Source organism: Solanum dulcamara, chromosome 4, assembly GCF_947179165.1.
Source record: "Solanum dulcamara chromosome 4, daSolDulc1.2, whole genome shotgun sequence".
Classification (NCBI taxonomy): Eukaryota; Viridiplantae; Streptophyta; class Magnoliopsida; order Solanales; family Solanaceae; genus Solanum; species Solanum dulcamara.
The window spans coordinates 39,207,462-39,222,187 of NC_077240.1; the positions used below are offsets into that span (position 1 = coordinate 39,207,462).

General features: G+C 35.7%; 1 protein-coding gene and 1 non-coding gene across 2 annotated transcripts; one reads left to right on the top strand and one right to left on the bottom strand.

Moving 5' to 3' along the window:
- The first annotated feature begins 200 nt into the window (after positions 1–200).
- On the top strand, positions 201–3,179 carry LOC129887344 (outer envelope pore protein 16-2, chloroplastic). The gene is made up of 7 exons (XM_055962409.1): positions 201–461; positions 557–608; positions 703–777; positions 1,161–1,192; positions 1,629–1,662; positions 2,359–2,426; positions 2,850–3,179. The coding sequence occupies exons 1-7, from the start codon at positions 342–344 to the stop codon at positions 2,991–2,993; spliced, it is 525 nt and encodes a 174-aa protein (XP_055818384.1). The 5' UTR covers positions 201–341; the 3' UTR covers positions 2,994–3,179.
- A 3,264-nt stretch (positions 3,180–6,443) lies between these two features.
- On the bottom strand, positions 6,444–6,549 carry LOC129888136 (small nucleolar RNA R71). Its single transcript, XR_008766563.1, has one exon. It is a non-coding gene; the product is annotated as a small nucleolar RNA R71 (small nucleolar RNA).
- Positions 6,550–14,726: the final 8,177 nt, after the last annotated feature.

Sequence of the window (14,726 nt, forward strand, 5' to 3'; positions counted from 1 at the left end):
TCACGTAAGGACATAAAGAACATGTCAAATCATGGAAAAGAAATGGTAAAATGTGAGACAACAAGGCTAAAAATTCAATATCTGTAAAACAAAAATAAAAATAAAAATTAAGGCTGGGGCTGTTTCAAACCTCAAAATTTGCCACGAAGATCGGTTACAGTTTAGAAGAATGGACACATACCTATCTTGTCAACACCACGCGTCAATATATTTTTTCTCTAACTTTTCCCTATAAACTCTCCCTTCATACTTCACTTTTTGTTTTGCTTTGTTTGTTGTTCTCACTTTTTGTCCTTCCCTATAAAAGTTTTGTTTTTGGTTGTATTGTGAAAGAAAACAAAATGAACAATAACTTGGAGAGTACTCGATCATTGCTCCATGGATTTGATAAGGGGGGACTTTTCGATTTGGGACATCCTCTTCTGAACCGTATTGCTGAAAGTTTCGTCAAAGCTGCTGGGGTATACTCATTATATATTTCTTTTCTCTTCACAATAAAACTCTAATTGTGTATTTTTATTTTTTTAATTGGAGTTGTTTTCATTTTCATTATCAGATTGGTGCTGCTCAAGCTGTTGCTCGTGAGGCTTATTTTACTGCTTCTGAAAGTGAGCCTATTTTTTTTTCTTTTTTTGTTGATTGTGAGTATATATTTCAGTGTTTCAAAGAGTAGTAGTATTGTAATTTTAATTGATCTTTTAGGTACTGGTGGAGATACTACCAACATACCACCAGAGATCACTGGTCCCAAGAAAAATCGATTTCCAGACCTTAGAGGTAAGTGAAGTAATATCTCAGTAATTCTTATTTGATTTTGCAAACCATAATATACTTACTTCATCCTGTTCATTTATGATTGATTGAATTTCTAGAATGATACTGAAAGAACCACGAATAAATTTGTGCGTATAGTGAAAATTGGAGCATGCATTGTTTTGTATCTTACTCCCCAAATTAAAATATTCCTATTTAAAAATAATCAATTCCTTCTCTTTCCATGTTAATAGCTTGAATGGTCTAGGTTACTAAACTAAGTTGTAAAATATTGTGTTCTGATAATCCTTGTTTTGTTCATTATCTAATTGGATGCATCATTTGAGTTAAATTTTGTGAGTATATTAGTTACTATTATTTACTTTCTTGTAATATATTGGATGCAGGGGAGACCAACAGAAAGTCAGTTGAGGCACTGGTAAGATGATGTTTCCTCTATTGCTATCTTCTCTTCTTTAGAACTGTTTACATTATGTTAGAACTGTTTAAATTATGTTGATGTATACGAAATATGAAAAAGTAAGTACACGAAGAAGCGAAAGGAGTCAACATTTCTACTATATATATACCTTAAACTAATTTTAACCTATATAAACAAGGTAATTTTCTGCCAAAAGGGGTTTAGATAAACTCTTCGGTCCTACATAACTCACCCTGCCTGTCCGTGATTGGATAGACAATAAGATATGTGGATAGTGAGTTTCCTAGTTTGTTTGTGGATTAAAGTGAGTCCATCATTGGAAGATGTGCAAAATATGGTTAATTTGCATTGAAAATTGTTTCACTTGTAGTTGGATATTTTAATTTGAAATTTTCGTTAACACTGTAATACCATCTTATGCATCCCTTTTCAGGTAAAGAGTACCGGAAAAGAATCTGTTCAATGGGGTGAGCCTACTCTTTTAGTTATTTTTCGACTATTGCAATTTGAGTTTTAAGTGATTGTGATTTGTTCCGCCTTTAAGAACAAAAAACCCCATGATTCAATTTATTTGTCTATTTATTTTTAAGTGATTGTAATTTGTTCCTCTTTTAAGAACAAAAAACACCATGATGTATTTATTTATCTATTTATTTATTTGGAAGATAACTCTTATTTTTTCTTCTTTTTATTTTTTTTTAAAGACATCACCGTAACGGTGTGGGGGATAGCTTGACCCCTACCATGTCTAGAATCCAAAAAGTTACAAAAGTAGAGGGGGATGAACCTAATCTCTGATAGAGAACGATGAGGATAAAAGCTAAAGTATCTACAAAAAGGCTAAAATGACACAGACTTTCATATTATAAGCAAAATACAATGGTTCAACTAAAAAAAAAATTACAATTGTCGTATCTTCACTTTATGCTAGGGAGTTGCCACTAGATATAGAAGTAGTCCCATAATTTATTGATCGTATTTAGAGTGCATATGAAATGAGTTTGCTACAAAATAATATCTTAAAGAAGATTTCACTAGAAAAGTTAAATGCTTATTTGTTTTAATTTGGTTGATGGTAGTAATTTTATCTGTCAGCGAATGTGACACTCATACATATTTCACCTCTGGACGTTGAGCATGAATCATTTACGTAACTTCTGCAGGGCTAGCTGCTGGGATGTACTCTGGACTTACATATGGATTGACGGAGGCACGTGGTGTTCATGATTGGGTCAGTTTTTCTGCTTGTTGATGCATGATATGATCATATGTTTTTTTGTTATCTAGTAGTTGCTAATTTATCGGTAGGATAAGTATTTTCCGTGGTTCATTCTCTCTCCTGTATAAAGTTGTTCGTTCATGTGGTTCATGTTAAATCTGTGTTCTTCATTTCAAAAGCAACTCTACCACCTTGATTATTCATCTAGACAAAATCTACATTGTGAGAGATCGCCATAAATTAGGTTTTTCGCTGGCTCTGGCTCTGAACCTACCCGGGGGCCAACCCTTCTTGACATCAGTACTATGAGTGAAGCTCTACAGATACTTCTATCCATTTGTTGCAAGTGGGGGATGTAGTTATAGTTGTCTTGAATATGTTTCTTGTGGACTATTTTGAGATTTGTTTTTAAGTATTAAAAGATTCTCCTTGCAGAAAAATAGTGCCTTGGCGGGAGCAATAACTGGTGCCGCTTTGGCTTTAACACTGGAAGATCGTTCTCATGAACAGGTGGTGCAGTGCGCCATCACAGGAGCAGCCATCTCGACTGCTGCGAATATGCTTACAGGAATATTTTAGGTTAAATAGAATATGTTCAGTTGGAGATTTGTTTCCAGCATGTTTTCATGGCACTGCACTAGATAATTTAACTACTATGTATGTGGATAGTGCTATTTTTGAATTAATTTTGTGGCATTTTTTTTCCTTATTACTTATGTGAATTTTGACGTTTCAAGGCAAAATAATAGTATGATGATGTAATCCCATTTGAGGGCAATTTGTTGAGAGGTTATTGTTGATAAAGATTTAAGAAGAGATGAATGCACGGGACATGAATCATTCGATGTGTATCATCATGGGTGATATGATATTTCAGAAGAGATTTAGTTGTATTGGTGCTTCAAAAGGGTGCGAGACAATCCTTTTTAAGAAATACGATATTAAAGTCTTTCTGGGACTCAAAATTTACTGGTAAGAGTCACAAATTTAAACTATTGGTACGGTTGAAATTAATAGTACAAAATATGATATTGGTGTTATTAGTATAGCAAATAACCCAAGTGATGCAACAACATTATAGTACACCTTTCCAGTTTGACAAGAAATAGAACTTTAAAATCAAGTCTCCACTGTATAGTTGGGAGGGAACTTCCTTTAGAGATATCATGTAGAGATCTAAATCCAAGTCCATATTCCTCATTTGATAATCACAAGTTATTTGAGAATGTATTTTTCTTTAAAATCAGTTATGTTGCTCCAAAAGAATTTGGCAAAGATAATGTGAGGTTGATTAATCACTCTTACAAAAGGGGCATGTATTGTAGGACGTGGAATACTAGAATGTACCTTCCTCTAAAAGATAGTAATGCAAAATATGATTGTGATGCTCCGACCCTACACTTTAGGCATGATCAACACTTGAAATCATTGATGGTCTCAAAAGAATTCTTGGGCTGGCTCACTACTAAAACTCTAAATAAACTAGAGTCCTCTGAAAGTAAAGAGGTTTCACTAAAATCTGAGTGAAAGTAAGATCCTAGTGATGCATCTGCTGCCCATCCTGAATACCTAATTTTTCATCATAAAAAGGTGTAGCGTCTAATGGGCTCAATACATGAAATATATAGTATGTAAATTATTGAATGAGACAACTTGATAAAGAGTAAAATTACTAAAATGAAAGAGTAAATCTGAAGATGACTATAATACAGCCAACTGAATAGTATATGCAGGAACTTTATAACTAAATATATGCAACATTTATACTGAAAATAATATAACATTACTTTTCTTGAGGAGAGTTCTCTAACCGACAAACATCATGTGAAAATTATGATGATACAACGTCTTTCTCATGTTGCCAAATCCATCATACACCGTGTTAGGATAAAGGACGAACTTAACTAATAGATTCAATCTCTAAGGCCTTATCATGGGCTTTCACAGGAGTTGCTTGAATCAACGATGTGATCCTATCATATGTTGGCGATGCAAGTCTAAGATTTGGATTATATTAACCCTTATCCAAATACTCCAAAAAATAATGCAATAATTCTAAATAACTTTATGATGTCCCACTTTAGGGAAACATATCTTAGTTTAGAGGTAAAACTGATAATCTCTTACTTTGAGTCTATGCTCAATAATACTTCTTTAGAAATGATCCTTACTTCCTTCAAAACAAACTTTTCCTTCTTTCTTATAATTCACTTGAAGCTAAATGTACTTTCTTGAAATCTTTCTTGAACTAATTCATTTGAAGTTAAAAATACTTTTTTGAAATACTTTTTGAAAAATTTTGAAACTTACTTTATTCATGAAAATAATGCATGTTAATATTATATCAAAGTTTTTTGATAACTCTAACTAAAAAGGATCCATGTGGTAGAATAAACATCAACAATCAATCAAGAATCATCAATGAACATGAAGTACAATAGTTTCAATAGTAGAATTCAACAATAAAAAGTTTGAACTAGAAGGAACTTGAATTCATGAACTTTGGGGTAAGAACCCTAATTTTGATCTTACTAATCGAAACTGTAGATGTAAGGCGTGAGGAGGAATTAACTTCCTCACTACGATAGACTTATATATATTAAAAACTCATGAATCTAACAAAAAATCCTAACTTGGTGAAGAAAAATTAAGAAATCTTTTCTTGAGATTCTTAAATTCGCTTCTTGAAAATCCTATAGTCAAGGGTTAAGATATTTATTAAAAATTCAAGATTAGATTAAAGAATATGATTTAGAAAGCTTGAAATTCTTATATAAGGACTTACCTTGACAAAGGAGATGAGAGGAGGAGAGAAAATCAGTTTTAGGTTGATCTTGGGTGCATAAATACACCCAATAGCCAACCATGTTCATAGTACAGTTTGTTTTTAGAATATTTGTGTGTGATTATAGCTAACCAACATGATTAGACACTTTCAAGGCTTGATGAGGAAGAAGAGACCCTTAAAAAGATTCTTAGATTGAAAGTGGAACTCGAAGAGAAGTTGGGAACAAAGGTGAAGAAAATACACTACGTGGGAGTGTATCCGCGTTGTGCCCTTACCTTCAGGGATTTAATATTGGACTTGGAATTAATTTTTCTCAACAGGAGAGTACGCGCCAGGTCCATGTCACGGACCTGGTTGAGCATAGAAATAATTTCTCCAGATGAGAGAAATGCAAAATTACACAAGGCAGAAATATGTCCCCGTCGCGGACTTTAGTGTAGTGATGGAACTTCATATTTTTTGAGGCTATAAATAGCATACTTTTTTTTTTACTAAACATTCCATTTTTATTTTAAGGTTTTGATGAAGGAAGATGCAAGGAGAACTTTTCTAGGATTATATTTCTTCTTCTTTTTCATTTGGAAGTAAGTTTTTATGCCATTAATTATTTCTTGGATTATGTTCAAAATTATGAGTGGCTAAAATCCCTTGTTCTAGGGTTGTAGCCATAAGATGAAGGTTTCAATATAATTTTCTTTTGTTAAAAATGGTGTCTTTCATATAATTACTCCTATATTATCATTTATACTATTTTAATGTCTGATCAACATTACAATAAATTCGTTGTCTACTTAAAACTCGCGAAACGGAAAGGAGATAGAACACTAGAATATGGGGAGCATGTTTGTTCTAGAATTGCCTAGGATAATTCTTGTATAGGATGTCCGTGACATATACCTATGCACCATGTTTGGTTACTAGACAGGATGATAGGATTAATGCATTTGTGTTGATTCATGCCTATCCTCACTCAACGATGTAATTAGGCTATCAACATAGGTAGACAATTAGAGGTCGAGAGACCATGATTGTAAAATAAACCCTGTAAATCAGTAATTGAGAGACCAATTTGATGCCAAAGTAAAGTATGTCCTGATTATGTGAGGCTGACATTATTTTCCTTTTCTTTATTGGGGGAAGCTCGAAGGTGGATGAAGTCTGAAACACCCTACTCCATTACTTTGTGGAATGATTTGCCTCGCAAGTTTCTAATCAAGTTCTTTCCTTCGGGGAAAACAACAGAGTTGAGAGACAAAATCTTGAGCTTTAAATAGAAATCTTGTGAAAGTTTGTACCAAGCCTGAGATAGTTTTAAGTCTCTAATCAGTAGTTGTCCTCACCATCATCAAGCTAACAAGGAGTTGGTCCATACCATCATTGAAGGGATGGAACCCAACACCAAAATTCTTATTGACTCTATTGTAGGTGGACATACATTGGAGAAAATATATGATGAGCTCTATACATTGCTTAACTACATATCCTAGGGAAATTCTAGGCCTGTCATCCCAAAACAGGTAGGTATGCTTGAAGTTGATGTTATAATAGCCTTAATAGCACAGATTGCAGCAATACAAAATATGATGTCTACTGTCATGACCCGACCTAGGGCCTAGTCGCAACACGGCAATCGAAACTCCGAAGGGATCCAACCAAGCTTCTTGTACATATCATAAGCATACATAAGGTAAAGTAAAAGCGGTAACATCATAAGAGAGTCTAAATCATGAATAAAAAATTAAGAGCGACACAAGACAACATATACTCGAAATATTTGTCTAACTAGATGCCTCTGCTCATGAATATGGAAGGGGGCTAAGACATGTCCCTAGCTCATCCTCAATATGAAACATAGCAAAAATCTTTGAAAACAATGACTACTCGATAACTAGTCCCCGATAAAAGAGGACTCCCCACAACCGCTTGATAGGAAAGCTTAACTAGCCATGTAGATGAGTGTGATCTTCAACCTCAACCCCTATATTATGAGATAATGTAGGCAAAAAGTATGCATTAGTACATTGGAATATACTAAGTTTGTGGGTGTGACATGCAATGTAAATCATGGAGTGCAATGGTCAAGTAAATCAATGGTAAGATGTGATAAGTAAAGTCATGAGAATATTGACCCAAGCATTCAAAAAGCATAATTGAAAAATCATAGCATACAAAAGAGATCATACATATGTGGGATAGGAACCATAACCGACAATAAGACCATGCAATCTATAACATGGAATCCCATTGTCTCCCCATACAACGAAGAAAAAAGGGAATCTACTTGCCAAGGTAGACTCTACCCCACTAGGCGGGTCATAGATATGCTATATGTGGATCCACTAGCTAGGCCAAAAGGCAATCCTACGATGACACGTAGTTATGAGATAAGAGACTTTATATAAGGACCCCGTACTTCGATCCCCCACCTCAAATCCACATTCGGTGCTAAGTCAAATCCAACAGAATACATATATAGCATAAAAATCGAAATTTCATATATCATAGTCATGATCATAGGTTTGAAATCATGGAGTAGCTCATTTTCATAACATACTTGTAATGTGAGAATTGTCCTTTCATCATTACAATCATACTTACATTGACATAATTCATACTTGGAGATTCATGATCATAGTTTATACTTAAAATTAGGGTAAGATATGAATACACTATCAATTGACTTGAAAACATGCATGATCATAAAATTTATATCAGCCCATACATAATTTATGTAGATAGTATCATTAGGAAGTATAATTGAAAATACTCATAATTTATATTATTAACCCTACAAATCAAAATAGAAGTATTCATGGAAAAACTCTTCAATTTAATGCAATAACCATCAATTTATATCAAAATAGACTCATGATCATACTTTGAATTAAAATTCATGCAATAGGAGTAGAGATCATAAAACCAATAAAATACCATACTTTAATTTGATAGAAAATCTTGAAGAATTGATTGGGCTTCGTGGATGAAAGGATCCATGAATCAATACCACATACCTTAAGTGAGAACACCAATAAATTTAGAAGAACTTGAGAGTTTTGATGAAGAACTTGAGTGAATTTACTTGAAGTCTTCAATAGAGTCCTTGAGAGTCTTTTGTAGAGAGAAATATTTGAGTAGATGAATTGTAGAAGAATGAATAAAAATAGAATTTTAAGTTAATTTATAGAGTTGAATTAGGTCTTAAAAATATCTAGGTTCATTAGATAACAATTTGAAAAAATTCTAAAACGCCCTTACTAAAAAACTAAATTCGGCCAATAACACGCTGCCAAGTCTGTGATGCGGATTTGTCGTGCACCTTAATGTTCTACCCAATTTCTTCGAAAATCTATATTTCTATATACGGGTCCTAAAAATCTACCGAGACCATCTTCCCCCAGGTTTTGACCCCTTGATCGATATTCCGAACTCGAATTTTCCAAAAAGATTAAGGATGATGCATTATTTGAGTGGCCTATTCCCAAGGCATTCTTAAGGAACTTATGAGCATTTTGAGGGATGTTACAATATCTCCCCCTTGAGAACATTCGTCCACGAATGAGATTCAATTAATATGGGAAGGACATGGAAAAAGAACTAACAACCCAACATGAACATGAGAAAACTTTGAAAAATGCATAGAACATGTAAACTTCATACTTAACATAAAACATAGTCTTTAAGAAAATCATTTTCATTAATCATGCATGCATATGAATGACATATGGATATGAAACGTAAGAGTTTAATCGATTTGATCATGAGAAACTTAGTACCTTTAAGCTTGAGTGGAAGGAAAGAGATATGGATAACATTTCATCATGTCTGATTCCGCTTCCCACGTAGCACTCTCTACTTGTTGATTCCTCCATAACACTTTGACGGATGCAACATCTTTATTTCTTAACTTCTTCACTTGCCGGTCTAAAATCTCAATCAAGACCTCCTCATAGGTCAAAGTTTCTTCAATACTTACATTCTCCATTGGCACAATAGAATTTGGATCACCCAAAAACTTCCTTAACATTGACATATAAAATACCGGATGAAACAAATCCAACTCAAGTGGAAAGTCTAACTCATATGCTACTTTGCCAATGCGCATCAATATCCTATAGGGTTCTATATATCTAGGGCTTAACTTCTCTTTTTTACCAAACCGCATTACCTCTTTCATAGGTGAAATCTTCAAATACACCATATTATCCACATCAAATTCAAGCTCTCTGTTCCTAGTGTTCGAATAGGAATTCTTATGACTTTGAGTTGTTTTCAATTATTCTCTTATGAGCCTTACTTTTTCAATTGCATCAATTACAAAATCTGGACCAATCAATGCCATCTCACCTACTTCAAACCACCCATCGGAGACCTACATCTTCTCCCGTACAAGGCTTCAAAAGAAGCCATTTGGATGCTAGAGTGATAACTATTTTTGTAGACAAACTCAATCAATGGAAAATGGTCATCCCAACTTCCTCTAATATCAATCACACATGACCTTAACATATCCTCCAAGGTTTGAATTGTTCTTTCGGCTTGTCCATCGATTTGGGGATGGAAAGCGGTACTTAGCTTGACTTTAGTACCAAGACCTTTCTGAAATGACTTCCAAAAATGTGTACTAAATTGAGTACCACTATCTGATATAATTGACAAAGGAACACCATAAAGTTTCACAAGTTCGCAAATGTACAACCTAGCATAGTTTTCGGCACCATAAGAAATTGTGACCGATAGAAAATGTGCCAGTTTGGTCATTCGGCCCACAATGACCCAAATAGAATCATGTTGTATCCTAGTACAAGACAAACCCATGACAAAGTCCATATTCACATCTTCCAACTTCCATGTAGGAATTTTGATTTCTTGAGCTAGACCTCCCAGCCTTTGATGCTTAACTTTCACTTATTGACAATTAGGACACTTAGCCACGAACTCCGCTATGTCTTTCTTTATGCCATTCCACCAATACACTTCCCTTAAGTCACGATACATCTTGGTAGATCTCGGATGAATTGAATACCAAGAACTATGAGCCTCCTTCGATATCAACTCTCTTAATCCATCAACATTTGAAATACACAAACGACCTTTGTAACGTAGTACCCCATCTTCTCCTAGGGAGAAAGACTCAACAGATTTTTTGGCAACCGACTTCTTCAATTCAATCAAAATTGAATCATTATCTTATTTGGTCTCAACGTCTGCCGCAAGAGATAATTTCGAACCATTATGCAAAAGAATGCCTGCATCAGTGGAATCAACCAAACGCACATCTAAACATGCCAATCTATGCACCTCTTTAACCAATTCCATTTTATCTTCCTCAACATGTGCAATATTACCCATAGACAATCGACTAAGGGCATCGGCTATAACATTTGCCTTACCCGGATGGTACAATATGCTCATATCATAGTTTTTAGGAGTTCAAGCCACCTCCTTAGCCTAAGGTTCAAGTCTCTTTGACTTAACACATATTGCAAGCTTTTGTGGTCGATAAACACATGAACATGCACCCCATAAAGATAATGGCGCCAAATGTTCAATGCAAACATGACCGCCGCAAATTCAAGATCATGGGTTGGATAGTTCCTTTCATGCACCTTAAGTTGTCTTGAGGCATAGGCTATAACCTTACCGTGTTATATCAAGACACAACCCAAACCAATATAAAAAAACATCGCAATAAATAACAAATTCATCCGAACCTTCGGGCAATGTCAAAATAGGAGCCGACGTAAGATGATCCTTCAATATTTGCAAACTTTTCTCACATTCTTCCAACCATTGGAATTTTGCATTCTTTTGTGTCAACTTAGTTAAAGGCAAAACAATAGATTAGAACCCTTCAACAAACCTTTTGTAGTATCCGCCTAAGCACAAAAAGCTTCTAATATCTGAAGGAGATAATAGTCCAGGCCAATTCTTAACCACCTACGTCTTCTTTGGATCTACTATAATCCCATCACCGGACACCACATGGCTAAGAAATGCAACCTCCCTTAGCCAAAATTCGCACTTACTAAATTTAGCGAATAATTCTTTTTCTCTCAATATTTGCAACACAATCCTCAAGTGACCAATATGATCTTCCTCATTTTGAGAATAAATCAAGATATCATCAATGAACACCACTACAAACATGTCTAAATATGGATTGAAAATACGATTCATCAAATCCATGAATATAGTGGGAGCATTAGTCAAACCAAACGACATTACTACAAATTCAAAATGACCATACCTCATTTGAAAAGCCATTTTGGGAATATCACACTCCCTTACCCTTAATTGATGATAACCGAAATAGAGGTCAATCTTAGAGAAGTAGCCTGCTCCTTGTAATTGATCAAACAACTCATCTATCCTTAGAATTGGATATTTGTTCTTTATGGTGACCTTATTCAATTGCCGATAGTCTATACACATTCGGAGTGACCTATCCTTGTTTTTAACAAATAACACAAGAGCACCCCATGGTGAAATACTCGGTATTATAAAATCCTCATCCAGCAAATCCTTTAATTTCTCCTTCAATTCCTTAAGTTTCGCTGGAGCCATATGGTAAGGAGAAATAGAAAAAGGTTGGGTATCGGAAGGGAGATCTATGCCAAAGTCAATTTCCCTTTCGGGAGGAATACTGGGCAAGTCATCGGGAAATACATTGAAGAACTCATTAACTATATGGACTGACTCAAGAGTAGGAGTTTTGGAATCAATGTCCCTAACTCGCACAATCTGATAAATGCACCCTTTGGAGATCTTTTTTGGGCCTTAATACATGAGATGAATCAACCCTTAACCACTGAATCATTGCCCTTCTATTCAAGAATAGGATCATTAGGAAAGTGAAACTTAACCATACGAGTCCTATAACATATAGATGCGCAAGCGGCATGTAACCAATCCATATCTAGAATGATGTCAAAATCCATCATATCAAGTTCCACAAGGTCACACGAGATAACTCTATGCAAGACCCATACGGAAATTTTTTTATAAGCTCTCTTGGTAATACCGAATAACCAATGGGAGTATAAATCGAAAAAGGTTCTATTAACACCTTGGGGCACACATTAAATCTCATAGCAATGTAAGGAGTAACAAAGGACAAGTTGACACCCGGATCAAGCAATGCATAAACATCAAAGTTTAAGACTTGTAACATACCCGTGACCACATCGAAAGCCTCATCAACCTCTTTCCTAGCATGAAGAGCATAGAATCAGTTGTTACATTGGCCACCCTTAGGTTGAGCTTGGGCGCCTTATTGCACTTGGCCTCCTAAAGGACGACATTTTCCATCCTTGTTGGCAATAAGGGGGCACTCAGATTGCTTATGTCCCACCTTGCCACATCCATAGCAAGCATTCATTCCCACCAAGAACCTTCATCCATGATGGTTTCCATACTTTGCACGGTTTGGAAAAGAAGGGTTACTAGCATTTAGACCTCCTTCTCCTTGAGCTTTACGGTATGGCACCCTATCTTTAGGAAAGTTTTTCCTCGAGCTTTGGCCTTGATGAGAGCGTCCACTTCTACCAACGGTCCTAGCATTGGAGAACTCACCTTCATATCGGGCCCTCTTAGAATCCCTCATCCTTATTTCCTTGAGATTTTCTCCTTTAATTTGTTCGACAAAAGTCATGAGCCGAGAAATGTGCATCTCCTTAACAAGCATAGAGGTGCGACATTCCTTAGCAACCAAGTCAGATACCCCTGATATGAATTTACTATTCGGGCACGTAGACCGGCAACCATTGAAGGTGCATACTTTGATAGCTTAGTAAACTTGAGGGCATAGTCCCTCATCCCCATATTGCCTTGTCAAAGAATTATGAACTCCAACACTTTAGCCTCCCTTAACTCAAGAGGGAAAAAGTGATTAAGGAAAGCAAGTTTGAAAGCTTATAATTCAATAGGACCTTCATCCACCTTGTCCAACTTCCATTGAGTGTACCATATTTGAGGAACACCCTTAAGTTGGTAAGATGCCAACTCTGCTTTTTCTTCTGAAGTCACCCCCATAATATTGACTATCTTGTAGACCTCATCAATGAACTCTTGAGGATCCTTACTGACTTTTAATCCATGAAATTCCGTAGGATTCATTCATGCAAAGTCCCTTACTCTTGAGGCCGTAGTAGGAACATTAGGAGGAGCCACAACACCTTGGTTAATCACCACTCTGGCTAGCATAGTAATAGCGGTTCGGAACTCCGCATTAGTCACTTGATCCGATAGAGGACCATTGTATTGAGAAGACAGGGGAGCTTAGGATTCATTAACATTATCACCCTTTAGAAATGGTGGTCTTCTTGGGGCCATCTTTCTGAAAATCGCAAAGAAAGTCTGTCAGAGAAAAGAAGTATTATGGTAAACTCTATAGCACGACATGGATCATGAAAGAAGTGAGGATTCCTAAAATACCTCATAGCCTCCTACTCATAAGTGTCACGCGCTTCACACCCATGAATAAGACTCTACTTGACGTGGCATAGTGGACATCCTAGGACACTTGGAAAAAAAGGAACCTTGTTCTCAGTTACCAATTTTGTCATGACCCGACCTAGGGCCTAATCATAACACGATGATCGAAACCCCGAAGGGCTCCAACAAAGCCTCTTGTATATATCATAAGCATATATACGGTAAAGTAAAAGCGGTAATATTACAAGAGAGTCTAAATCAAGAATAGAAATTTAAGAGCGACACAAGACAACATATATTCGAAACATTTGTCCAACTAGATGCCTCTACTCATGAATATGGGAGGGGCTAAGACATGTATCTAGATCATCCTCAATATGAAACATAGCAAAAGTCTTTGAAAACAATGACTACTCGATAACTAGTCTCCGATAAAAGAGGACTCACCACAACCGCTTGATAGAAAAGCTTAACTAGCCACGTAGATGAGTGTGATCTTCAACCTCAACCCCTACATTATGAGATAATATAGGCAAAAAGTATGCATTAGTACGTTGGAATGTACTAAGTTTGTGGTCCTGACATGCAATGTAAATCATGGAGTGCAATAGTAAAGTAAATCAATGGTAAGATGTGATAAGTAAAGTCATAAGAATATTGACCCAAGTATTTAAAAAGCATTATTTAAAAATCATAGCATACACAAGAGATCATACATATATGGGATAGGAACCATAACTGACAATAAGACCTCGCGAGCTATAATATGGAATCCCATTATCTCCCCATACAATGAAGAAAAAGGGGAATCTACTTGCCAAGGTAGACACTACCCCACTAGGCGGGTCATACATATGCTATATATGGATCCACTAGCTAGGCTAAAAGGCAATCCTACGGTGGCACATAGTTATGAGATAAGAGACTTTATATAAGGACGCCGTACTTTGATCCCCCACCTCAAATTCACATTCGGTGCTAAGTCAAATCCAAAGGAATACATAGATAGCATAGAAATTGAAATTTCATATATCATAGTCATGATCATAGGTTTGAAATCATGGAGTAGCACATTTTCATAACATACTTGT